General features: G+C 42.2%; 1 protein-coding gene and 1 long non-coding RNA gene across 3 annotated transcripts in view; one reads left to right on the top strand and one right to left on the bottom strand.

Moving 5' to 3' along the window:
• Positions 1-2,230: 2,230 nt before the first annotated feature.
• LOC119855124 lies at positions 2,231-23,450 on the top strand. Its single transcript, XR_005292757.2, has 4 exons — positions 2,231-2,679; positions 3,310-3,366; positions 22,134-22,233; positions 23,178-23,450. It is a non-coding gene; the product is annotated as an uncharacterized LOC119855124 (long non-coding RNA).
• Positions 17,705-27,792, bottom strand: part of SEL1L3 (SEL1L family member 3) — a 68,447-nt gene continuing 58,359 nt past the window's right edge. The window contains exons 22-24 of one of the 2 annotated variants that reach the window (XM_038400577.2): positions 23,377-23,479; positions 23,210-23,282; positions 17,705-18,883 (exon numbers count right to left, since the gene is read on the bottom strand). In XM_038400577.2, the coding sequence (XP_038256505.1) occupies positions 18,741-18,883; positions 23,210-23,282; positions 23,377-23,479 (319 nt within the window). In that variant the 3' untranslated portion in view covers positions 17,705-18,740. The remainder of the gene's footprint in view (positions 18,884-23,209; positions 23,283-23,376; positions 23,480-27,792) is intronic. The other variant, XM_043514055.1, reaches the window with a different exon arrangement.

Raw genomic sequence — 27,792 nt, 5'->3', positions numbered from 1 at the left:
GGGGTGGCTATGAGAAGTTTGCCCTGCCCAGGAATCTCACTGACCATCTTGAGTTTCTCCTGTATAAATAATTCTCAAGAATTACCTGCTGGAGGGGGTAAAATTTGGGCAAACATTAACAGTATGCTGAACTAGAAGGCAGAGGCTTGCTAACGCAGACCAGGTTCCCCCTCCTTCCTCTCCTCAGCCTGGACATCAGGACCAGGAGGAGAAGTACTGATTTCCCAAGGGATTTCACTTAATACGTCCATTTGTTCTTTTAATTCAGACTGTCTGGGACACTGCTGTAATGCTAGCATTGGAATAACTCTATATGAGTCTACAGGGGTGGCAGACTTACACAGAGAGCAGGAGTACTTGTGGCACCTTAGAGACTAACAAATTTATTTGAGCATAAGCTTTCATGAGCTACAGCTCACTTCATCTGAAACAGAGAGCAGGATAAAAGAAAAGGAGTACTTGTGGCACCTTAGAGACTAACAAATTTATTTGGGCATAAGCTTTCATGAGCTACAGCTCACTTCATCGGATACGTCACGAAAGCTTATGCTCAAATAAATTTGTTAGTCTCTAAGGTGCCACAAGTACTCCTTTTCTTTTTGCGAATACAGACTAACATGGCTGCTACTCTGAAGAGAGAGCAGGATATGCACTCATGCTTGCTAAGAATGTAATCCTGATTATCCTGAGTTTTTTAATAAGTGCAGTTTTTTAATAGTAAGTGCTAATTGCATGTTTAAATCCTGCCTCTCCCACACTTGGAATCCACCTTGGATCACATGTGGTATGGGAAGTGAGTAGGTAGAAGGACCAGAACAAACAGGCCTGGGAATTGTGGGTCAGCACTGGAGGATTAACTGAACATGAGGTCAGCAACATATACTTTAGCTAAACCTTCACTGCAAAATGGACAGTTTGGAACATGCCTTAATATTAAAGACAGGCTTTACCCCAGACCCGCAGCTGTACAAGGAGTGCCCAAGTTTAAAACATATACAAGCATGAGTTTAAGGGTTTTATGTGTGGATGATAATGTGATTGGGACTAAACCATGCGTAATAGCATGGGTTAAGCCTGCAACTTAGACACATGGTTATTGGGACAGAAGATTTCAACTCTGATATCACACTCATGTGCTGCTGTTTAAGAACAAATTCATTGGCTAATCAGAGCCCTCTACTCTGATGAGCTTCCCCTGTCCACACTATAAAAAGAAAGGGAAAACAGGCCTACAACTGTTGGCTGATTGGTTTTCTTTTATCCTGCTCAAAAGCTCTTCAATATCATCCTTATATCACTCTCCATCTTCTCTGTGTTCAGTATTTTTGGGTCAGTTTAGTGTCAATCTACCCCTGTCACTCAGGCCCTGCCCCATCAATGAGCTTCAAGTAGAACTCATTTGTAGCTTTGACTCTTGTGAATTAAAAGAGCCAATCCAAATCCTTGCTGAGAAAGGGCCTGATCCAAAGCCCACTGAAGTCAATTTCCAATGCAGTGAGCTGTAGCTCACGAAAGCTTATGCTCTAATAATTTTGTTAGTCTCTAAGGTGCCACAAGTACTCTGTTCTTTTTACTGAAGTCAATGGCAGCCCACAGCCTTTATTCACAGCACAAGATCACATATTCTGTCTCTATGGATGTATTAGCCATTTGTAGCCTTCCAGTTCAGGCAATTAATGCAGTTCTGATTAACTATAGCACATTCTGGGCCATCTGCCAGCTCATTCATTGAAAGTTCTGCCATGGACTGAGAGTATATGTAGATATAACTTCCCAAGTTTTCATCAAGAGCTGCTTGAAATCAAACAGGTATGTCATAGCAAGATTGTATTTTCACAGTTCTTAACATTGGGCCTTATATAGGGGAGAACTTTGCCCTCATACCAGCATGGTAGAGCTGCTTCCTTTCATGAAAATGAGGTTTCTGGTCATGTAGAACGAATGCTATATCAGCTGAGATCTGCTATGAAGACCAAAAAGGAGAATTTCAGCTATGAATCAGTGTGTGCATTTCAAGAAGAGAATGAGCCCCTTTGCTTTAGATGAACCAGTCTTAAATTGAATAGCACTGTGATGGGGGAATACAAATGCCCGGGACAGGGCTAACAAGCTGCTGAGGGCTTAATCAGCTCTGACTCACTACACTGGCAATAGGCAGCAGGCTGGAGGGAGGAGTTAATAAGGGACAGCCCAGCTCATTTGGGATCTGGCTGAGAGGGAAAGCAAAAGAGAAGAAGCCTAACTGGCAGTGATTAGGTTTGGGCTGGGGAGTGAATCCCCCCAAGGTTTTTGCTTAAAGTTCCAGGCTGTGGAGTAGGGGGGAGGGGGCATTGCCCCAACACTTTTAAGCAGTGGACCTGCATGACGTTAGGTACTAGGGTTGCCAGTATTCCTGGAGGTTTCGTCATATGTCATAATGCTTAATTAAAGAGTATTCTTTAATTCCTGGAGACTCCCGGACAAACCTGGAGGGTTGGCAACCCTAATCAGTACAGCTGCTGCCAGAGCAGTCTGAAGGGTCGCTTCCACTGTATGGTCACAACACTACTTAAATTTGACCCAGCCACCTCTCCATACAGATTTTACCTCCTCCCAGAACTATCTGAAGTGATGTCACTGCTGTCTGTGGCCAGGAACTAACTAGAGACTGCTGCCTGCCAGAGCCCCCCCTGAAAGAAGGTAGGCCAGATGCAGGACTTTGGGTGTGATTTGCTACCTGTGACTTGCCCGTTGCTGCTGCGTAAGACTGCTGCAGGTGGTGCCCTGCCTGAAAGGGGGAGACAACCCAATAAACCCCGTTTTGTGACTGAATGGGGTTACAGCAGTGGGTTGCTGCAAATCCAGGAGTAACACTGCCACAATCACTAAAATGAAAACAGCCTGTATCATGACCTGGCCCTGACAATATTGATACAAAATCATATATTAATTTATAGAACAGATTTTTTTCTCCTGTTGGCATTTTAAAAAGTTTTTAGTCTCCCCAGCTCCTTCAATAATCCTGATAAAAAGTGGAATTACTGGTGGCCTTGACCTATTTGTTTCCTATCATATTGATCCTGAGCTACTTATACAACATGATGGACCAAATTCCACTCACTCTCACCAGGGTCAGCCCAGACTATTGACGTTAGCAATCAAGATTTCACACTGCTTTTTCCTTGACCTCCTGTGGAGCTGAATCATCAGTTTATCTTAGAAATAATCTTATCCAACTAATGAACAATTAATGATGAGAAAATAACTTATGAGAATCATGCGTGGCATGTGCTGAAAGATACACTGAAATGACTGTATTTTGCTCTGCAGGGGGAGAGCATTTCTTCTCCAGATCAATCACAACACAAAAAGGGAAAAACAAAGCAGGTAAGTTTCACGTATGCGTTCATTTCAAGTTGATTTATTTGGGTCCTGTAGAAATGTCTGATGGGTGGCTCTGTAGGCTGCCTGACCTTTCACCCTCACGTTCTAAGGATTTTGATGGTCTGGATTGAAATCTTAGCAGCATCTGTCCCATTTTTTATTATTACAGACAAAACCACAGCATATAAGGAAGGTGGGGCAGTGGGATTCCTTCAGTGTATATATTGCACCTTAGCCCAAGCCCATTGTCAGTAAATGGAAAGACTCCCAGTGATTACAATGGGCTTTGGAGCTTGCAGTCACTGACATGCCCTGACAGTTGTCCTAGGAGAATTCACAGGAGATTGCTGAGTGTCGCCTCTTTTTGCACTGCATGCTGCAGGAATTAGCAAAAGGGTGTCCATGGGCAGGACCGGCTCCAGCTTTTTTGCCACCCCAAGTGGTGAAGGAAAAAAAACACACCAAAAACCCGATTGAGCTGCCGCCGAAGGGGAAGGGAGGGAATGAAAGACCTGCCGCCGAAGACCCGGACGTGCCGTCTCTTTCTATTGGCCACCCCAGGCACCTGCTTCCTTCGCTGGTGCCTGGAGCCGGCCCTGTCCATGGGGCTGTATGGGGCACGTTTTCAGAAGTGTGCCTGTATCTGAGTTTTGCACAATGGGTTTTTGGGATGCAAACAAGAAATCTTAGGCAAAACTTGGCCAGCTTGCGATTAGTGGTGCTTTAACTGCAAAATATTCAGAATTGTGTACTTTCTCCTCTCAGCTCCAGCACCCCACCCCTTCTCTTTATTACCTTGAAATGAATTCTTCTTAGCATATGCACAACATGCCTTGGGTGGTACGTGACTAGGATTCATCACCAAATTTGTTTCGCTGGTTGGATCATTAACTTCCCTGGCTTGGGCCAGGTACTGACGGGGAGTCCGACGTGAATGCTGATCTCTGTCCCCCTTGAAACCAATTTAAGACACACATATAAACTTAAGACTCTCTTCTTGCCTTTCCTTCCCCTCTCCAGTCTGCCCCAGCATTGCCAACTTAGCTATGAGTTCACATATGGTTTTCTAAACAAAAGATGCATTTTTTTTTTTTACTCTTTCTTGAAGGTGCAGATTCTTACCCTGACCCTAGCTTCCTGTTGAAGGGCCTGATCCAAAGTCCATTGAAATGAATAGAAAGATTCACATTAACTTCTATGGGATTTGGAACAAGCCCAACATTTACAGGAATCTCACTTGTCCCAGTGCTTTGTCTAAGCTATCTGTATGTGTTGATTTTAAACTTCCTGAGATGGGGTCACAGCAAAGAGAGAGAATGTTATCAGATAAAGCTAGCACAAAAGAGCAAGGCCCTGTGGCTGAAAACGTAATGATTAGATTTACACTGCATACAAATATCACTATGAAACTGTTAGATGCCCATTTTAATTGGACATGTCACAGGGTGCAGTCCCAGCATGTAACCCCCACAGGGCAATGCAGCCACCCTGCCTCAATTTCCCCTCCTGGAGCTCTCACCAATTCTTCCAGTTGTCATCTCAGTTCAGTTGCTGAGGTGACTTAGCCCCTCCAGCTAAGTCACAAGAGTCCACTCCTTCTGGAGTATCAAAATCTAATAAAACAGACAACCAACCAGTCTTTTTCCCTAGGCTTAAGCTGTGCACAGCCCATCCTGCCCCAAAGGTTTGTCTTCCGCTCACCTTTACCTCCTCTTCAGCCTGTCCTCTGGGCTCAAAATTCTTCCCCTCTTGGGATAGGGACTCCACAACTCTCCTTCTTGGGGCTGTATAGTGGGACCTTGTGCTCTTTGATGGGCCCAGCCTAGGAACCTTAACAGCCAGGGCCCAGTTGTAGGGGTGAGTGGGCAGGCAGGGCAGTCATCGTGGGCATCAGACTGATATGCTGCTCAAGATTTTTTTTTTTAATCCACTCCAGTTGGTCAGATTGATTTTTGATTATTTTTTTTTTTATTGCTCAGCAGCTAAGGGCGGGTGGGCTGGAAACATTTTCCACCCTGGCCAGCAAAACAGCTAGGGCTGCTCTGCTTATGGCCACATGCTGCTCTGCTTCTTTCCCCCAGGGCTTCTTCCTACACTTGCTGCCCGCCTGCTCTTCTCTTGCATAGTAATTCCCGGGCTCCTCTCTCTTCCCTCCTGGTGTCACTTTCAGGACTCTTTCTAGTGCTCTATCCTACGCTCAAACCTCTCCCTTGGGATAGGGCATCAGACAGCAACCTCCTGCTACTTGGCTCTCCCATTTCCCTGGGCCACATGCTGCCTTTTTATCTCCCAGCATGTCTGGTTCAAGTCACCCGACTCTTTGTCACATGGTTTACTCATTTCCTCCATCTGGGAAAGTGGACTAAATCTGGTGCAGGCACAGCTGACCCCAACCCCTTAATACAGTACAGGTGATCTTTAGTCATCTAGCATAACCCTTAAGGATCTGCATGTTTCAGAACAGCAATGGAAATGGAACCAACTCTTCAGTGAAATCAAATAATAAATTAATTCATTTTAAAAAGTATTGTGTGCCTTCAATCTTGTGTAGGACAAAATGGCTGGGGGATGTAACTAGACATTTGTGTCCTCTGGGAACTAAAATGAAAGTAGCTTTAGTTCTTCTACTGCCTCAAATCCCTGACCTTGCCCGTAAAAGTAGATGCTGAGGTCTTGCTTCCCCAGTGTGCTACTGCTGCATTGCAGTCTTCAGGCAGTGCAAATCGGTCCCAAAGCCAGCTTGGCAGGCTGCTGCAGGATCCCTAGCTGGTGTTGAGCTGCTGTAGAGGCTCCTACATCCCGCACCCCTCTAGCTGCCAGTCCTGGGATATAGTCAGGGCATCCATATAATCCAACAACCCCCAGGGAGATTAGGAACCGTATGGGCCAGTGACAGTCGGTGTAGATTGGACCTGTTTTTGGTGACTTAAGCGGAACACTTCTGGACCAGAACTGAGGGCTGGAGCCTGAATGTTCATGTCTTGTTTTTATATTTGATCACTTACTCAAATGACCTGATCTAAAACTTTCTCAAACATTTTTTTTCCACTGGAAAGTTCAGTGCCCCCTTTGAAACACCATTGTCTTGGACACATAACAAATAAAACAGAGATGCGTGCAGAGACATTACTATAACACAGGTTTTTAAGTGATGGAGTATCATAGTATGCTATGCACTTTATTACCTGACAATGTTTTGTCTTGTGCGGCATGCAGTATATTGGATTAAAGCAGTAAACTGGGGTCTATGACCACAAGGACAATGATAATAAAAAATACTATATTATGTTATGTGTAAACCTAGTTACAGGAGATACCAAGCTCAATTTTAGTAACAAAACCCAATATCTTTTTGTTTTGCAAATATCATGGTTACAGTCCCAGGAGGAAAATTTCAAAAGCACCTAAATGATTTAGGAACGTAAGTCCCATTTTCAAAAGGATCTTTAAATACAGTTAACGCTATTTAGATGCTGAAAGCTGCAGTTTCTGAATCCCGCTGGGCTTACGCATGAGTTAGGCACTGAATTCCTTGGTGGTTTCAGGTCTCAGGCATTTTTGTGCATGCCCACTGGAAAACATTTAGGCATCTGGAGGACTTTACTAGTGGAAATTTGGATGCCAAGGGAATTTGGGCACTTACAAGGTTAGTTGGCAGTTGAACAGTGTTTTGTGAATGCTAGTGTTTTCTAAATGTTGGACAGAGGTACTTAAAGGGGCAGTTAGTTCTCTAATGGTATGTCATTACTGCAATATAAGTCCATGGATAATGAGACTTGAGTCAGCTAACCCATGTTAAGGAACCCTGGACTTGAACATCTACAGTGTATTTTAACCCTAGATTAAGACTTTTCTAACCTCTACTTGAACCTAGAGCTCTGGTGTCCACACAGCAGTGCATCAACCCAAGTCAAAGTAACAATAACCTTGTCCCTAGGGCCCCCTGCCCCTGAAGTGTGGCTGCTCAAGCCCTACAATTGTGGTGCACTGTGGGAAAACTTTACTGCTTGCCCTGCATGTTACCGGGAAGTAGCTCACTTTGCAAAAGGGTTGATGGATTCGCTCTCCATTGCAAAGCCGGGAGGCTCTCTGACAGTGGACTTGTAGATCAGTGATCAGAAGAGAATGGGTTAATACTGACCTGAGCTGCTGCCATTTGCAGAGTGTGGGGGTGGCTTCTCTTTTCAATAGAATAGATTGCAGATTCCTTAGGCCTAGAGAGGACTAAGGAAGTTATCACATGGAATTTTGTGATACTTCCAGCTGACTCCCAAGACCTAAGTCAACTGGGGCTGTGTTTATACTGCTAAGGAATATGGCTTGGACCCTGGGTCCCAGCTTAACTTGAGCTTGGACCCTCCAGCCCTGCAGGGTCCTGGGACCCTGGGTTAGCACAATTGCAGTCTAGACACAAGGGGAGTTAGGCTTGAGCCTAGGCTGAAGCACGGGCTTACACTGCAGTGTAGACATACTATACATCCTCCTCGTGAACTAGCTCCTAGGGCCATATTCAGCTATAAGTTGTTAAAATACAATTGAGTATTACCCTGCTGTGAAAAGCATCTTCAAAATCTCCAGATAATCAAGTTGAAAATACAGACAGAAAATTTGCCCTTTGATTGCAATATACAGATATCTGCAAATGACAGTAGACCTTTCTCCTTGCCTTGGTTGAATATAAAATAAAAATTTAAACACATCATTCCTTTAGTCAGCTTCAGCAGGGCAGATTAATGATTATTCAGGAAGGTTATTAATACAACCATGCAAACTATTCAACATTTCTTCCATTGTACAAAATTTGCCTGAGGTGAATGTCAGTGTATTCACCGGTTTCAGAGTAGCAGCCGTGTTAGTCTGTATTTGCAAAAAGAAAAGCAGTACTTGTGGCACGTTAGAGACTAACAAATTTATTAGAGCATAAGCTTTCGTGAGCTACAACTCACTTCATCCGATGCAATGCATCCGATGAAGTGAGCTGTAGCTCACGAAAGCTTATGCTCTAATAAATTTGTTAGTCTCTAAGGTGCCACAAGTACTGCTTTTCTTTTAATGTATTCACCCACTCCTAGCATGACATTAATCTATTCCTATTAGAGCTCATCACACAAGATCAGGTCTGTCATTTATGACTCCACAGTACCAGAATCATCCTCCCTGAGGACTTGGCTTCACCAGGTGTGTTTTTAATCAGTGTTAAATTAAATCATGTTACAATCCTAGTGAAGACAAGGCAGCTGTAATTTTAATTTATGTTAGCTGGTGAAGGAAAACCCTATGCTCCCCACTGGAGTTTACCTTCACCAGCCAATGCAGGTTGAAATTATAACTGCCTTGTCTTCACTAGGATTATAATGTGGATGAGTTAAGGTGGTTAAAAATACATCTTTTTTCCCTAGTGAAGACACAACCCAGGCTTTGTGGATTAGCAATCTGGATTGTGGGAAGGCCAGCCAGAGCTGTGTAGGAGGGCATGTTCAGGGGCCAAACCCACAGGTCACTAACCTCCCATGCACTGGATCAATTGTGGACACAAAATTGTGCCCCAGAATCTGTGTTTCTCCATCGCTACCTGTGCCACTGATTCCTATTGCCACAGATCTCAAACCCAGTCCGAATGCTGCTTCTTACCTTGAGCTGAGTTCAAATCCCACAGTTGGTTGAAACAACTTCACCCAGTTCCCTGAGCTCATGTGCTGTAAACTGAATTGCAAGCCTCTTCCAGTTTTCCTCTCTATATGGGTATGTCTTCATGATAGCAATAGCTTGTGTGACTGGTGCCCACAGCAGCCTGGCCTGAGGTGTGAGAAACCACACTGCAAAGCCATACTGGAGTTACTAGATCCCCATGGCACTACACTCGGACTTCCGGGGGCATATCCTATGGTTCTTTGTACTGCCATAAGCTGAGCTGCTCTGTGATTCTTTTCCACTGAATTGTAGAACTTGTCTGTCCTCTGGGGCACATGGTTGGAGAGGGGAATATTGTGGGAAAGCCTCAGATGACTCGCTGTACTTGAGTGGTTCAGCCTCCAGCCTCACTGCAGAATGGATGAGTTATGAGGCAGAGTAAAAATGACACCTGAGCTCTAGCCTCTACTACAGCCAGGCCAGCCAGCCTAGGTTTGAAACACTACCAGACTTGGGAGAGAGGATTTTGTGTGTGGATGAGAGGGGGGTTAACACAATGCTTCCATTAACTCCGCAATGAAGCCATACCCTATCCATTTGACGCAGCTACTAAATGTAATTGATTTGGATGTCCCAGGGCTGCAATTCTTAACTCTAGCACAATTTTTAGATGTATAAAATTCAGCATTGTAAGCCAAAGCACTGAAGGAATTCTGCTGTGATTTGCCAGTAAATGCAGTCAAAGGGCAGTTTGTGCATATCTCTTCAGCTTTGTTATTTGGACCTGATTTTTCAATTTCGTCTCACATTTTGCATATTCAAATAATTGTGGGATTAACTAATGTGGGTCTCTATGAGGACAATTAGGTGCCTAAACACCTGTTTTTAACCTACAAGTCATTTATGACCACATGTAGCTGCAAAAATTGCAGCTGCAAGAGGGAGACTGTTTTTTAACAGAACAGACCCTTTAACATTAGTCTAATATGTGAGAAGAGAGTCGAACACATCATAATTAAATAATAATGATTAGTTTGGAAGATCGAAACGGTTTAGTATTGCTCGTAAATCAAGCTCTATATCTCCCCTGCTAACTAGGTTTAAGCATAGGATGGATAATAAAGCGTTTATTTTATTGGCCTCATAATTATGTATGCTTATTTTTATTACTGCATTCCATTAAACAGTATGCTGTGCAAAGCATTTTCCATCTCTAGTATCTATGCATGTACGTCAAACATTGTCATAACTTGATCTTCTGACATGTATAGACATTTATTACAGTAATTTCTATGTGCTTGCTTCTTGCTCTTTTGTTTTGAGTTTAAATTTGCTCGAAATACTGGTGCAATAAAGTTTTGACTCTTTCTAGTGTAAACAATATTTGATAAAGTTACAAGAAAGGCCACATAAAAATTATGGGGCACGATAAAAGGATGGATTATACAGCTTTTCTGTTTGCTGGGTCTCTTCCCTGCTTTCTCAAGCTGCCATTCAAGGGTGGCAATGGGCCCCCGTTCGCTTTGAGGAAATGGCGAGAAGCACTGGCAGCTCGGATGTTCCTTAGTGATGGATGAGCGATAAAGATGGATGAGCGATAAAGAACGATAACGGACACAGCTAGACATGAACAAATCAGAGAAGGGAACGGGAAGAGGAAAGCTGGGGACAAGAGCAAGGATAGAAGACAGCCTGGAGAGTTGAGGCGTTTTTGACTAAACAACAAAGCTTAAGAGCCAAATTTACAAAGGTGCAGACAGACGCCTAGTGGGCTTTACAAAGTGCTTTTACAGCATAAGAACCTAGGTCCCACTGAAAGACCAGGAGAGTTAGGCACCTAACTCACCAAGGTGCTTTTGAAAATCCTACTAGATTTACTTGGGGGACTTACTATGGTGAGTGTACAGAATCTGATTAGGCACCTTGCCGTTAAGTGGAATTCACAAGCCCGAGATAGATGCCTTGGCTCCCCATCCAAGGAGAGTTAGGTGCCTAACAAAGAAATTCACAGATGCAAGCACATTAAATGAGAGCCACTTAAACTAGCAAATAGGAAATGCTGAGGAGAAGGGTACAGCCTAAGGCCCACCTAACTCTCAAAGGGAGTTAGGCCACCAACTCTGGGCTGCAGGGAGATTCCTTCCTCCATTGGGGATTCGCAGCTGTTATCCCTTTCCTGGCATTAAGTGCCTAAATCAAGTCACTCTTTTCTCAAGTGAAAGCAAAGAGGAGGTGGGATGCCCCCTTTTACCCGAGAGCCCAGTGGTTAGCGCATTCACCCCAGATGTGGGAGACCTGGGCAGGGGTGTCAGAATAGGAGGAGCCAAGAGGAGATGGCACATTCACTTTTCGCCACAGGCCCAGCCCTCTGCCCCTCCTGTGCCTCCTTCCCCCGAGGTCCCACCCCCTGGCCAGTCCAGAAGCCGGAGCCTGGCCCGGGTAAGACCAGTCCAGGGAGCCTAGGAAGTTGTGGGGAGCCGCAGACCCTCCACCTGTAGACTCTCCACCTGCCCAGGGTAGGGAGGTCCCAAGAGCAGCCCCCGAACTGTGTCCCCGCCCCCTGTGTCCACTACCCAGAGCAGATGGACGGTGTGCAGCTTTCCACAACTGCCCGGGTGGCTCTTACCTATGGCCTGGCAGTGGGTCTTTGGCCCCCGAGACCCTGCTTCCAGGGCAGGCTGGAAGCCAAAGCCAGGTTGGGGTAAGAGCCACGTGGGCAGCTGTGGGGAGCCCCAGACCTACCACCTTCCCTGGATGGGGGTGCCCTGGGCGTGGGGACACAGGCTAGGGGCTGCTCTTGGGACACCCCTCCCTGGACCGGCTCTGGCTTGACAGGGGGACAGGGCCTCCACGAGAAGAGGAGGGGAGGGGGCAGGGCCTCATCCTCCCCCCACTTTTAGAAAGAATCTGTCACCCTTGGGCTTGAGTTCCAGTTCCTGCTCCATTGAATACTGGAGGCTAAAGCAGCTGCTGAACATGTCTACCAGATCGGGCTCTCCAGGCAAGCCAGAGCGGGGAATACTTAGCCCCAGCAGATTCACAGGCTTAGGTGTGAGATAGGCACAGAGTTGCTCAGTGATCTCAGGATTGAGGGTGTGGGCATGTGCACCAGCAGAAATGTAGGTGCCTTGGGAACTTTATTGGCAGAAACATAGGCTGGGTAATTTCCGCACCTACACCATTAGGCAGCAGCTGCGCAGGAGTATTGAGGATCTAAATTTTGGATTCAGGTACCAAAAGTGGCATTTAGGTGCCTATGTTCCCCCTTGGGAATCTGGTCCAAGGTGCCACTATCTGCATCTTTAGGCCTCTAAATATCTTTGTAACTCTGCTCTAAAATGACCATGAATGTAATATGGGATTTTCATAAGTGCTCAACTGACTAAGGAACACAATGCCCTTTGAAAATCAATAGAATTTACATGCTACTGAAAACCATATGCCAAGCAATATCTACAATAAAATACTTGAACTGCATTATTTATATCCTTGTCACCTAATATTTATTTTGATATCCTATACATCATACTACTTCCTGCATGAAAGCCAAGTGTGGTGTAAATGTCTAACAGAAGCAGGCTTATGGGAGTGCAATCACTACTTGACATGAGTTCTGTGCAAGGCATATCCTGTAAACGTACAGAGGCTGGAAGTACGAAGATATGCTGTTTTATTCTGCATCAGGTTCAGACACGGTTGCTCCCGATTCACATTTTTACTAAAATCCCTTAACACTGCAGCATACAAAGGGCCTTATTTGTGCCTAGAGTGGTATAAAGGGGCCTTAGAGTATCTAGATGGGTCAGGAATTAGGGTGCCTGGGGCTGCTTTAATGCACTCTAACTTGCAAGTGTAGCCAAGCCCTATGACTCAGGCCCTTGGTCTTCACTCCCAAGGTTTTGCCTAGTTCCAATCCTGTTTACATATCTGTCCTACTACACTCTTGCTCATGTACTACGTTCAGTCTACTCTTCCAGGACTGCATAGCCCTTAGGCACCTTCTCTTACTCAGGATTTTGGGCTATTTTCCATGCTGTTCTCTATCTGGGCCATCTGCTTCTGCCCAGTGCACTAAGCAATCTTGCTCTCATCCAAGATCCCCTTTAAAAACTCTTACTAATCTCTCACTCCACGTCTCTTTCAACAGCTCAGTCATCCTATCTAGCTCACATTCTATCACATCTTTATGAAAACACCCAGCCAAACAAAAAACTCACCTTGGAAATCACAACGTATGTGCAACCTGTGACACTATACCCCACATTCTTCATAGAAATATTGGTATAATATGATTATAGCTTATCTAAGATGTATTTTATGATAGATGGGTCATGTGAGATATCATTGGAAAGGTTATGATGTACTGACTATGATTATCCTATTTGTGTGCATGTATCATGTTTGTATTTGAAGTTGGGAATATTGTCTATGTACTATTACATAGGTTTACACCTTGGGAACGCCCACTAGACAGAATGCAATCAAGTCTAGATTGCTGGCTGAAAAGGGCTATTAGGAAGAAGAACAGGTCTTTGAAGATGCTAACCTCCCACTTTCCTGAGGACTTATGGCTGCTTTGACATGTGATCATGTCACCTGCTACTGGACTCCATCTTGGAATACCAGTATTTTTCCACTAGGAGGGGAGGGGAATCACACTGAGAGACAAAGGATTCCTGCCATATGTAAATCCTATTTAAGGAAGGGAAGTGAGTTAATCATAGAACTGGAAGTGACCTTGAGAGGTCATCTAGTCCAGTCCCTGCACACAAGGCAAGACTAAGTATTATCTAGACCATCTCTGACAGGTGTTTGTCCCACCTGCTCTTAAAAATCCCCAATGATGGAGATTCTACAACCTCCTTAGGCAATTTATTCCACTGCTTAACCACTCTGACAGTTAGGAAGTTTTTCCTAAAGTCCAACTTAAACCGCCCTTGCTGCAATTTAAGCCCATTGCTTCTTGTCCTATCCTCAGAGGTTAAGAACAACAGTTTTCTCCCTCCTCCTTGTAACAATCTTTTATGTACTTGAAAACTGTTATCATGTCCCCTCTCAGTCTTCTCTTCTCCAGACTAAAAAAACCCCAATTTTTTTCAATCTTCCCTCGTAGGTCATGTTTTCTAGACCTTGAATCATTTGTGTTGCTCTTCTCTGGACTTTCTCCAATTTGTCCATATCTTTCCTGAAATGTGGCACCCAGAACTGAACACAATACTCCAGTTGAGGCCTAATCAGCGCGGAGTAGATTAGAAGAATTACTTCTCATGTCTTGCTTACAATACTCCTGCTAATACATCCTAGAATGATGTTTGCTTTTTTTGTAACAGTGTTACACTATTGACTCATATTTAGCTTGTGATCCACTATGTTCCCCAGATCCCTTTCTGCTGTACTCCTTCCTAAGCAGTCATTTCCCATTTTGTATGTGTGCAACTGATTGTTCCTTCCTAAGTGGAGTACTTTGCATTTGTCCTGATTGAATTTCATCCTATTTACTTCAGACCATTTTTCCAGTTTGTCCAGATCATTTTGAATTTTAATCCTATCCTCCAAAGCACTTGCAATCCCTCCCAGCTTGGTATTGTCCACAAACTTTAAAAGTGTACTCTCTATGCCATTATCTAAATCATTTGATGAAGATATTGAACAGATATCTTCACTGAATCCCTGCCCAGGATGACTGCTGAAAACATCGAAGATAGAAGGACTGAGGGGGGCGTGGAGAAGAGCTGAGCTCAGGCTGGAAACGGTATCTGGCCTGTGAAAGAAATACCTAGAGTTTTAAGCTGCAAGCAAGAGCAGCTTGTCTTCAGGAACCTCTGCAATCTGCCATAAAACAACATTTAGGGTGAAAAATTACTACTTGTAAGCAGTTTCTTAAGTGTATTAAGCTTAGTTTGTATGTTTGTTTTATTTGTTCAGTAATCTGCTTTGATCTGTTTGCTATCCCTTATAATAATTTAAAATCTATCTTTTGTAATTAATAAACTTGTTTTTGTTTTCTCTAAACCTAGTTTGTGGAATTCATAACTGTGGGGGGAGGGAAGCGATGCATATCTTCCTCCACATTGAGGGAGGAGGCGAATTTCAATAAGCTTATGCTGTACAGTTCTCTGTGCAGCGCAAGTCAGTACGATTTTGGGTTTGCACCCCAGAGGGGGTGTGCACTTGAGTGCTGGGCAATTTCCTAGCTGAGTCTTCCCAGGCAGAGCTGATTTCAGTGTCTGTGTCTTTCTGCAGCTGGGTGTGTCCCTACCTGTGTGTGTGCTGGAGGAGGCTTGAGGCCTGGTTCAGCAGGACAGTGTAAGGGAGCCCAGGCTGGTGGAATAAGCGGGCTCAGTGGTACCCCAGTACATCAGGTGGCACTCCGGAGTGGGGGGTCAAACCGTCACACAACCCTTCTTTGTATCTTTGTACAATGTAGGGGCAGATTTGCAGCTGGTGTAAATTGTCAGAGCTCCATTACTTTAGAACATAAGCCCTACGGGGAATGGTCTGTGTCATCTTGCCTGCTTGTAAAATGGCATGGACTTCAATGGTGCCATATAAGTACTAAGAAATGTTTCATATGTATGAAATGTATTTAATTTCAAATATAAATATACAAAAATGTTAGCATCGCTGGGCCTAATTTTCATGTATGCTAATGTGTAACTACACACTCCAATACACACACAGAATTGTATGCTTAAAGTTCATCCCCACGCAAATTAGGAGATAGCATAGTCCAGTGGCTAGGGCCACTGAGAACACCTGAATTCCGGGTCTACTCTGCCACTAACTCACCCTGTGACCCTAGGTAATTCACATGACTGAATTTTCAGCATGTCCTTTAATTTTTGGGTGTCTGATTTTGAGGCACCTATGGCCTATTTTGCAGAAGTGGTGAGCACCTGCAATATACATTGATTACAACTGACTTTTTGTGTAAATCTAGGCCTTAATTTCTCTGTATTTCAATTAAACCATCTGTAAATTGGATATAATTGTCCATGTTTCTGCTAATAATAGTATCTGCTAATAATAGTATTTCCTATCTCCTATTTAGCATTTTTCATCCATAGAGCTCAAAGGTCTTTACAAAGAAGGTCAGTATCATTATCTCCATGTTTCAGCTGGGGAAACTAAGGGACACAGCAGTGACGTGACTTACACAAGGGCACACAGCTGGCAAGCAGCAGAGCTGGGAATTGAAGCCACATCTCCTGAGTTCTAGCCCGGTGCCCTATTCATTAGGCAACACTCCCTTTTATCACAGTTCTTTGACATTATTGTTATCATTAACTATGACTAACTGGCCATTTGCAGATACAGACGCCCATTTGCCTACTCCTTTGTTGTAACTGTGCACAAATTAGATGCACAATTGTGCACCCATTTTGGAAAAATCAGGTCTTTAATACCGTGCCATGTTCTCATTTGTATTTAACAAATAAAATTTGCAAAATTTTGCAGAATTTTAAAATATTGTGTGCAGAATTTTCAATTTTTTGGCGCAGAATGCCCGCAGGAGTGAAAAACCACAATTCCATTGTGTGGGGTTAGGTAATTACTTTAATCATATGGACCAATTAATATTTGGTTTGGCACCAATGACCAGCTGGATACAAAACTTGCCACTTGTATGTACAAATACCCGATTTGCATGTAATCGTAGTATTTGCTCATGCAAATTTGGCACAGAACACAGGCATTTTAAAAACGGGTATTATGTGTCAAATATTGTTCTGTAACAGCAGCTGCTCCATAATTAAAGTTTGTATCTTAGTTTCCATACGAAGTCCAATTTTGGTTTCCCTTCTAACATAAATTAAAATTTTCATACCAACTTAAATAAAGTGCAAATATCATAATGCAGTCTGCATTTAGGGTAATAATGACAACTTGTTTTCATTTATCTGGTTAAATATATAATATTAGAATTCTGTCAAAAGTCCAAAGGTGTGTGCACGCGTACTGTTTGTGATCAAATGTAGCATTGCAAAATTTTACAGTTGAATGCAGGCTCAATAGAGATGACCAATTATTTGCAATGGCTAAAAACAATACAAGGCATAAACACTAGGCATCTGATTATAATTTACATTTTACATTTAATTTATGCTAACCTTACGGACCCTTTACGTTGCTAGAGCAGGGTAAAAGGTTCTTGTGAATCAGACCCTAGGTAAATAGAACTAGATGGATTACATGGCTTTTCAACCACAAATGTACTATTTTTCAAACAAACAAACAAGCAAGCAATTCTACCATTCAAGTTTTTATTATTGAAAATAACTAGACTTTGGTAAAAATAGTTCATGCTAATAATGGATACTGTGATTATGTTGCTGAACTGAACATTGGGGATGGCCCAAAAAAATTGACACAAATTGGGTTTTTGAAAAAATGAAAATTTTTGCTGACAGTATTTGCTTTTCTAGAAAATTTTCAGGGTTTTTTGGTCAGAAAATCGAAACTCAAAGGTTTGAAAATGTTTTGCCTTTTGGCTTTTTGTTTTTTCAATGAAAAGCCAAGATTTTCCATAGGGGAGAATCCCATTTACTGATGAGCTTTTCTGAAAATGCTACAAATAGTGGAGCACTGCTTGATGAGATTATCTGCACAGATTATATCCTCTAAAGCTAATTTGTGGCTACAAGATTTGTGTAGAACTATCCTATCTGTAACTCAAGATAAAAAGACAAATAAGCCAGTTACCATACAGTCAGCAATAGAAAAATAATTTTATTTACTCTTGTAAATAAAGCAGTGCAAAGAGAGTAGATTTAACTGACAAGAATGCATAGATGGATACAATTACATACGATTTTTATGTGTACACACACCTGCTGAACACAGTCACTCCTTTCCTACATCCACTCACTTTGCATAGCTTTAAAATCAGACAGATGAGATCTATGCTCTGTATGATTACTTCCTGTATATCCTGTTATCCTGACTGTCCTAACTAGCATTTTTATTATTTATCATCATTTGTATTACTATAGCCTATTCGACCTCCAGACATGGAATCAAAGACCCCATTACACTAGGTGCTGTATAAACATATTAATTAGTGAAAATGACACCTGATCAGTAATTTAGTTCAAGGACAATTTAAAATATACTGTAAAACTAGAGAGAAATCCCTTCCTATATTACCCATATAAGAACTTGAGAAGAAACTGTTCACTGATTTACTGTGACACTTCTACTTTTTTTTGTATTTTTTGGTAAAGGGAGCTGCTCCCTATAATCAGTCACCCTTGTTCAGCTACCCAATAAATTCAAAGCAAACAAAGACTGGAGCCAAACCTCCAGGAACAGGGCTACAGGAAATTTAACCTTGCGTCTAAGTGTGGGCAAAGACTGTTTAGTAAAATATTTGATACCGTGGGTGAAATCTTAGCCATATTGAAGTCAAAGGGAGTTTTGCCACTGACTTCAAAGTCTGGTCAGGTTTTCACCCCTGTTTTTCTATTCCCATCAAAAACAAGATCATACAATGCATTCAGATGTATAATCTAATGAGATAATCAACATGTATTCTTGGTTTGGGTTTTTAAAATTTCCTTCTCCTTTATATAATAGATCGATTAGATCACTGGGGTTGCCCAGCTGTAACTAAGAGCAGGATTTAGCCCATGAAGTATATAGTTAATACCATTCTATACAGTTGTGAACTCTTAGTATTGTAACTGCTCAAGACCATGCCTTCCTAATGTTTGCTTTGGAATTCCAATCTTTCAGAGAATTACATCTCAGCTGATCAAATGGGGATGCTGAGCTAAATTGTTCGTAAGAGTAGATTCCTCTTGCTCTGTTGATCTAGTGTCACTGGTGTTTTCAGTGGAAGAATGTACATCTGGAGATTGTTCTGGCCTTGGTGCCTGAGAATCATTGGCTATAGAAAAAACACAAATACAGAATAAATATTGAAATGTAGTACTATATATAAAGTATACACGTACATATCTGGCTCTCATACAAACATATAAATAAAACTATATGGAAGAAAAATCAAGCATTAAAAAATTAAGAAATGTCAAAATAAGTAGCCCAATGTAACTTTAACTGTGTCCCTTTGTGTATATGCATTATGATGGCCCCTAAATTATATCAACTGCAGCTGGTAATAAAGGACAGGGCTTTCAAAATCAAGTTTTTAATGCATCTGTGAACAATTTATATATGTTGTAAGTCTTATTTCTTAATAATTCAGTAAATTTTATATTAATAAAGGAATATTTGTGATTATAAGGGAATTATTTTCCAAAATTTAACAACGGGGGGTGTGAACTGCAGAATACACCCAAGTATTGAGCACTAACTGCCTCGTGGTCACTGCTAGTGCAAAGTAAAAGGTAGCTTTAGAGAGAAGACTCTATTAATGTGAACTAGTATCTTATAGTTTGCACTAGCAGTGCCTACACAGGGCAGTTCATGTGCAACATTTTGCTGTACTCTGCAATTCACAACTCCATCGTCCACACAGTGGCACGGTGTAGACATAGCCCTGATTTTACTTTATTTTGTTACAGTAATAAGCCGTCACCATATACCCATTCTATGAAGACTAGACTATAACATTTTTAAGTTTGCAAGAAAATACAATATAATGGAAACCCTCTTTCCATAATTTGTCCATATTTCTTCTACAGTTTGCTGATCAAAAACTGTCTTGTCCTTAGATACGTGCCTGCCTTTGCTCTCTTCTTTAATTTGTGGCTGATCATGCTCTTCAGCTTTGTTGACCAATGATTTACTATCTGTTGCACATCATGAGCACTTTTCCCCCTAGACAGTGGGGTTTTTTTTGTCTGTAATATTCCTTTGAACTGAAAAAAAATTTCTAGGAGACTGAGGGCTGATATGTGGCCCCAACATTGATTCTCTACTTCCTCCCTATCAGAAAAGAAAGCAATGGGCAGGATTTTCCAGTCTGTTAGATCCATTTTGACCCACTCTTGCTCTTCTATGACTGATTCTGTACTGGTATAAAGTATGAGCTTCCACCCTCTGGTGTAAGTCAGAGTTGCTCTCTAGTAACTGGTTTCAGAGTAGCAGCCGTGTTAGTCTGTATTTGCAAAAAGAAAAGGAGTACTTAGAGACTAACAAATTTATTAGAGCATAAGCTTTCGTGAGCTACAGCTCACTTTATCGGATGCATTTGGTAGAAAAAACAGAGGGGACATTGATATACACACACAGAGAACATGAAACAATGGGTTTTATCATACACACTGTAAGGAGAGTGATCATTTAAGATAAGCCATCACCAGCAGCAGGGGGGGGAAAGAGGAAAACCTTTCATGGTGACAAGCAAGGTAGGCTATTTCCAGCAGTTAACAAGAATATCTGAAAAAAGAAAAGCAGTACTTGTGGTACCTTAGAGACTAACAAATTTATTAGAGCATAAGTTTTCGTGAGCTACAGCTCACTTCATTGGATGCATCCGATGAAGTGAGCTGTAGCTCATGAAAGCTTATGCTCTAATAAATTTGTTAGTCTCTAAGGTGCCACAAGTACTCCTTTTCTTTTTGCGAATACAGACTAACATGGCTGCTACTCTGAAACCTGTCAAAAGAATAAGATAAGCCATCACCAGCAGCGGGCGGGGGGGGGGGGGGGGGAAGGAGGAAAACCTTTCATGGTGACAAGCAAGGTAGGCTAATTCCAGCAGTTAACAAGAATATCTGAGGAACAGTGGGGGGTGGGTTTGTCTCCGTCTGAGGGGTTGGAGCAAATGCGGTTATATCGTAGAGCATGGCTGTAGACAATGGATCGTGTGGTATGATCTGGATGAAAGCTAGAGGCATGTAGGTAGGAATAGCGGTCAGTAGGTTTCCGATATAGGGTGGTGTTTATGTGACCATCATTGGGCCTAATCACATCAGCCACACTATCAGAGGCTCATTCACCTGCGCATCTACCAATGTGATATATGCCATCATGTGCCAGCAATGCCCCTCTGCCATGTACATTGGTCAAACTGGACAGTCTCTATGTAAAAGAATAAATGGACACAAATCAGACGTCAAGAATTATAACATTCAAAAACCAGTTGGAGAACACTTCAATCTCTCTGGTCACTCGATCACAGACCTAAGAGTGGCTATCCTTCAACAAAAAAGCTTCAAAAACAGACTCCAACGAGAGATTGCTGAATTGGAATTAATTTGCAAACTGGATACAATTAACTTAGGCTTGAATAGAGACTGGGAATGGATGAGTCATTACACAAAGTAAAACTATTTCCCCATGTTATTTCTCCCCCCCACCCCACCCCCCACTGTTCCTCAGATATTCTTGTTAACTGCTGGAAATAGCCTACCTTGCTTGTCACCATGAAAGGTTTTCCTCCTTCTCCCCCCCCCCCCCCCCCGCTGCTGGTGATGGCTTATCTTAAGTGATCACTCTCCTTACAGTGTGTATGATAAACCCATTGTTTCATGTTTTCTGTGTGTGTATATCAATGTCCCCTCTGTCTTTTCCACCAAATGCATCCGATGAAGTGAGCTGTAGCTCACGAAAGCTTATGCTCTAATAAATTTGTTAGTCTCTAAGGTGCCACAAGTACTCCTTTTCTTTTTTCTCTAGTAACTATTACACTGGGACCGAGTGGCATGGGATGAGGGAAGCCCAGTTGGTGCAGGGGTGCAGAATACAGCTCACTGAATCTAGTGGCAACGATCACCTGAAGTCATAAACTCATTAGTCTGACTATTCACAAGGTGATAGGTATAAGGACTATAAAAGGAAATAATGTATTCCTTCTAGTTACTATCTCTTAAAGATAATGCTATACTAGGAATCTTCATAACCACTGCCTTAACAACAGGTTTAAATTAGCCATCAGTGCCAGGTTTCATTCAGACTTCAGTAACTAATGTGATGGTCAAAGCATCAGAAAGGCTTAACACAAATGGTAACCAACAACAACAAAAACAAAAAGCGGTAATGAGCATAACCTCTCCTGTGATACTAATTACTTTTCTGAACCTTTATTTCAAGGATAGGTTAAAAATCCTCTTACTGCTGCTTAACCCAACTCGAGTTATAAAAAAATATTTTACTAGAATAGGACACATGAAACTGACATTACTGAACTGTCTGTTCATTATTTTTTGTTTGTTTTATTCCCATTATTCTAGTTAACTGTACTTCAAGAAGAGGAAGGAGTACAGAGATGAGGAAAAGAAATGTGCACGGGGCTGGAAGGAGTGATTTGTAATGTAGGATTCAGAGAGCTAAGTATGTATTACTTGGAGAAGTGATGACTACGAAGGACCATGATAACAAATATCTGATGGGTGTGAACATCAGGAAGGGAGAGGAATTACACAATTAGGACGGTACACTGGGTATGACTAAGAGTATGAAAAGTCAGAATGCATTAGGCGGATAAAATTCCTAAAACAAAAGTTTAGGCTGGATATCGGGGAAAACAGCTTAATCGTAAGGGGTATTGTGGAATACTTTCCCAAGTGAAGTGATAGACAGATCACTTGGAGCATGTGAAATCTTGTTTGGGGAAAAAAACACACTAGAAAAAGTATAGTAGGGGGTAATCCTGCACTGGCAGAGAGATGGGCTCTCTAACAACTAGATCTTTTCCCATTTCTGTGACTATCATTCCAAACAGAAGGAAGCTGCAGTTTTCAAGCTACAATAATTATGTTAAAAACATCCAAGGCTTTAGTAACAAAAGCCCTTAATTCACTTATACATCCATTAATAGCTTTTTGGAGGATGAAAAGGTAAAAACAGTATCTTACTTGGGATGCTGAAATAAAACAGAGCGCTACAATGCTATACAACATAATAAGAATGATTTTCAGCTCCTCTAATCAAATTGTGTTTGGTTAAAATTGGTGAAAGAATGGTGAAATTGTTCTGGCGGGGGGGGGGGGGGGAGGAGGATGGCAAATATCAATACAAATTTCCAAATTACTGATCTGGTGCAAAATTATTGTTCTGCGCTTGAGGCCTGAGTCTGCACACCCTTACTCATGCTGATGCTCTGAAGGCAGTAGGACTCCTTGTGTGAGTCAGATCTACTCCTGCAATTAAGAGACTGAATTTGTAGGACATTACTTGCTTTAAATGATATATGAACTGCATGCTGGCACCAAATCTTGAAGTCTGTTCTATCTTTAAAGTTCCCTATTTTATGTATAGAATTATTTTTTTTCTAGATTATTTCAGCCTGACCATGGCAAATACTTACCAGACAGAGACTGAAAATGTTGCATTGCAAATGCAACCAGTATTGACACAAGAAAGGTTCCCATGAAATAGATCTGCAATAAGTTTAGAAATGTGTGTTAGATCAATACAAAGGTCGGGCGCTGGCTGTAACTGTGCTGATAAATGTGACAATGGAATAATACATACCAGAGTAAAATGCAAAATGTTATTCCAGAAAACTCTTAAGTAAAAATAAAGCAAAGCTAATGAGCATGGATTAATTAATTCTTGATTGCTATGAATCCAGCACCTATAAACAAAAATAAAAAATGGTATTGAATATTTAATATTACTGTTTTGTACTTCTATAGCAATGGGACTACAAGAAGTAAGAATGGTAGCATTGGGCCCTAAGTGACTTATCCAAAGTTGCACGGCCACTCAGTAGCAAAACTGGGAATAGAGCTCTCTGTCACTGACTCACAGCTCTGTGCATTAACCGTTAGGGCATCCTTCCTCATTTATCAATAAGATGATTCTACAATGTTACAGATTACTGAGTGAACTTTCATTACATACTGTTCTTCACTTACAGGGTAGAATGGGAATTGCTTTATGTGGTATCAAGGAAACCAGCTCTCTGTAAGTAAATGGAACAGATATAATGGTTATGTATCCGTAACTGGAGTTCTTAGAGATGGAATCTGCATAGTCCTATTCACGTGCCAAACCGGCGGGTGCAGCTGAGGCGGTGGAACCTTCTTGTAGCAGTGCCCCTAAAAGTCTCCTCCTTACCTCTCTCTTCTGTGTTCCTGCAGGTTCTGAAAGTGAGGCTATAAAAGGGAGTGTGGTGCCTCCCTGCTGCCTCAGTTGTTTTCGACCTTGCCCTCTCAAGTCAAAATTCCATTGGGATTCCCAGGAACGTGGGTGAATATGCAGAGTCCATCCCCGCAAAACCTCCAGTCACACATAAGTAACCTCCATTTCTTCTTCAAGTGTTTGCTGCACAGTCCCACTCACAGGATAGTTTGGCAAGCAGTACCCCATCATGGAAGGTGGGACTCAGAGTCCCAAGCGAATAGGGATTATAGTACTGCTCCATCAAACTGCTCCATCAAACAGTAGACCCAATCCAGATGCTAGGTCTAGGGAGAAGTTTTGTAAAAAGTATGTGTGGAGCTCCAAGTAGCAGCCCTACAGGGCTCTGCAACTGGGACGGGTCTAAGGCAAGTGATGGAGGTAGCAATTGCTCTGACAGTATGACCCCACCCCAAGAAGGGGTGGAATGAATACTAGTTTATAGATTTCCTCTATGCTCGATCTAACCCCACTAGATAAAGTCTGAAGAGAGTGTGTGTCTTTTTTATGGTTGTCTGCATATGAAATAAAGAGACTGGAGGATTTCTGAAATTCCTTCATTCTATTAGTACAGTAAGCCAGAGCTCTTTTTTAGCATCTAACATATGCAGCTTTGACTCCTCTATGAGAGTCTGAACCCTAGGGGGAAAAAATCTGATTGACATGAAAGTCAGGTACCACCTTGGGAAGGAATCTAGAATTAGGGCACAGGCCACCTTATCCTTTTGGAAGATACCTGATGAGCCATGTGGTGATAGTTCACTCATTCACCTAGCTGAGGCTGTGGCTGCTATGAAAGCAGTTTTTATAGATAGATGGTACAGACAGCAGTCTTCCATAAGCTCAAAGGGAAGTATCATTAGCTGTTTCAGATGTAAATTGAGATCCCATGATGGTATTGGATCCTTTATTTGTGGATATATATTGGCAAGTGTGACCCAGGGACCTCTGGGTTCCCACTGGCAGAGGGCACAGTGGGGCATAGGGCTACATGGACCCCCTGGATCTGGTCTCTACATGATAGTTCATCAAAGGGTCTCATAAAAGGTCTCTACTGAAAGCCTGTGTCACACGGATCATCATATCCATTGTGAAATGTATGGATGCGTAATATGTAATGAGTTATGTATATATACACTGAAGATAATGCTCTTAAGGTTTGTGAATTGGGGTTGGTCACCACAGAGATAATAAAACAAGTTTCTTTCAGGTGGGAGATGCTCTAGATGTCTGTCTGTATGTAAATTGAGTATTGGATACTTCACAATGGATATCTATTTACAGACGGAGTAAAATGTTACTCAAGAGACTGCAAAGTCTCCAGAGGAGTTTTTCTGCAGGAAAAACAACCAGCAGGGGATACAATGTTTGCAGTGAAGAAAATGGATGGTTCAAATTATTTTGGGGTTGCACAGGTACACCTTAACCTAGGGGACAAGCTGCCAGTGTGGCTGTGATCCTCCATTCATAAAACAAACAATCTGGCTGTTTAAGCCTGGGGATGAGTCTTTTGAGTGGGCTAACATTTATGAGGCAGGAGATTGTCTTGTTAGTTAAATTTAGGCTACAGAAAGCATGTTACAACTTTATTTTATATGTAAATATTTATTTCCATTAAGTCTACTTGCTGCTTCTTGAAGTTCTATTATTTGTTAAATAAACTTTTTTACCTGATTGCATTATAACCATATCTAAGTGCTATAAATTGAGGTGAGCAGTGATCCTGAGATGTAACTGGTAAACTGAGGTGTACCGTTCCTTTGGGAATAGCAGATCTGTGAATTCGGTGAGTGTCCAGGGGACAGGACAATCCAGGGGTATGACCCTTGCCAGGCACAGACAAGGCTTCCTTACACTAAAGGCAGGTGGTGGTGAGGCGCCTCACAACCCTGGGTCCCCCAGGAAGTATCACAGCAAGTCTCTTCATAAATTTTCTAACTGTATTATGTGCAAAGACAGGTTTGCAACCCAGCAAGGTGAGGATCTCATCTATAGATTTCTTTAACGACAGTTCATGTTGTTTTGTTACATCTCTGTTCAGCTGATCTACCAGGCTGTTGTCCTTGCCTGCTAAGTGTAGAGCTATGGGATAAATGTTGTGCTAGATACGCCAATCCCATAATGCAACTGCTTCTTTGCACAATTGGGAAGCATGAGACCCTCCCTTTTTGTTGATATAATCCAGTCATTGTGTTGTTTGTGACAATTGCATTACCTGTTCTGGCTGTGAGACATAATTTGAGAGCCCAATGGATTGCTCTCATTTCCAGGTTATTTATATGCAGTGTCTTTTCCTGAGAACTCCAATGACCTTGAACTGTCAATTTGCTGAAATGCACTTCCCATCCCTGTTGGAGGCATCCGAGGTGACTCTTTCAGATAGAGCTGGAGAGTTGAAAGCTACCCCTCTCAGAACATTGCAACGTTGAGTCCACCATATCAAGGATAGCAGTATCTTACTTCGAATGGTCCATTATATGCACGTGCCATCTGTGCTTGGTTCGTAACTTAACATCAGCCAAAGCCACAGACTTTTCATCCTGAGCTGAGCATAATTTGTGACATAAGTCACTAAACCCATGAAAGCCTAGAAAGAACATGACTCTAAGTGGGATCTTGATGAAGCACTCTGTAGTGGATTGATGCTTCAGGTATCTTTCTTCTAATAGAAAGGCTCTGCCCTCCAGGGAACTGAGACCTGCTCCTATAAAAGGAATCCTCTGTGTATGTAGCAGAAGAGATTTTTTTCTTGTTTATCATGAATCCTAACCTCTTGAAGAGGGAGCATGCATAAAGTTTGCAACCATGGAAAGGTACTTTGTAAATAGCCATGAGACAGTAGATGGGTAAGATTTAGTACTGGGAGTGGTCTTGTCTAACCAGGAAATGAAGATATTTTTGATGCCTGGATCTGATGTAGATATGGAAGTACACATCTTTCAGATTGAGAGCTGTAAACCAGTCTAAGGTGGTCAGGAAGGCTATGATGGATGCTTGTGTCAACATGGGGAAATGGATTTTTTTACAAAGGAGACAGGCCTTCCATAGATCTAACATTGTACAAATCCCTCAGTCTGTCTTTGGTACCAGAAAATATCTGGAGTAGGAACCTTGTCCTTTGAATTCCCTTGGCACCTCCTCTGTGGCTCTTGATTCCAACAAGGAATGGAACTCTGATCTTCACACACTCTCTTTTGAGAGGGTCCCTGAATAGGGATAGAAATGGCACGCCGGCCAGGTGGAGGAAAGGAATTGAGTCAATGGCATAACCACTCAGTAATATCTCCAGAATTCATTTGGGATGTGATGTCATTGTGAGCACTGATGTAATAGAAAAGTCTGGAAAGATGGCAGGGGTTGGAAGGAGGTTACAGGTTGGTCTGAAGCTTCTGATCATCATGTCAAACTTTAGGTCTGATGTTTGAATTTGATGTTGCAACTGATAGTTTTCCCTTCATTTGGGGCTTAAAAGGCTTTCTCTTCTATTTCTAAAGCTGAAAATGACATATTTCTGAATAATAAGATGATGAAGAAGGGGGATAGAATTTTCCATGATACCTGAAGACAGGTCTCAAACTCCTTCTCCTCTGAGCTAGGTAGACACCTAAAGCTCTTGCAGTAGACCTCATGTCCTTCATCTTCTCCAGTATCTCCTTGGCCTTATTACTAAAAACCACAAGACCTCTGAAGAGAAGATCTTCTACCTTTGATTTGGTTTCAGGTTGGAGAAAGAAGATCTGAGCCAAGCATGTCTGTATAGTGTGA

Source organism: Dermochelys coriacea, chromosome 4 (genome assembly GCF_009764565.3).
Source record: "Dermochelys coriacea isolate rDerCor1 chromosome 4, rDerCor1.pri.v4, whole genome shotgun sequence".
Lineage (NCBI taxonomy): Eukaryota > Metazoa > Chordata > Testudines > Dermochelyidae > Dermochelys > Dermochelys coriacea.
Note: the sequence above shows the minus strand (reverse complement) of the source record. Positions and strands in the feature narration are given on the sequence as shown.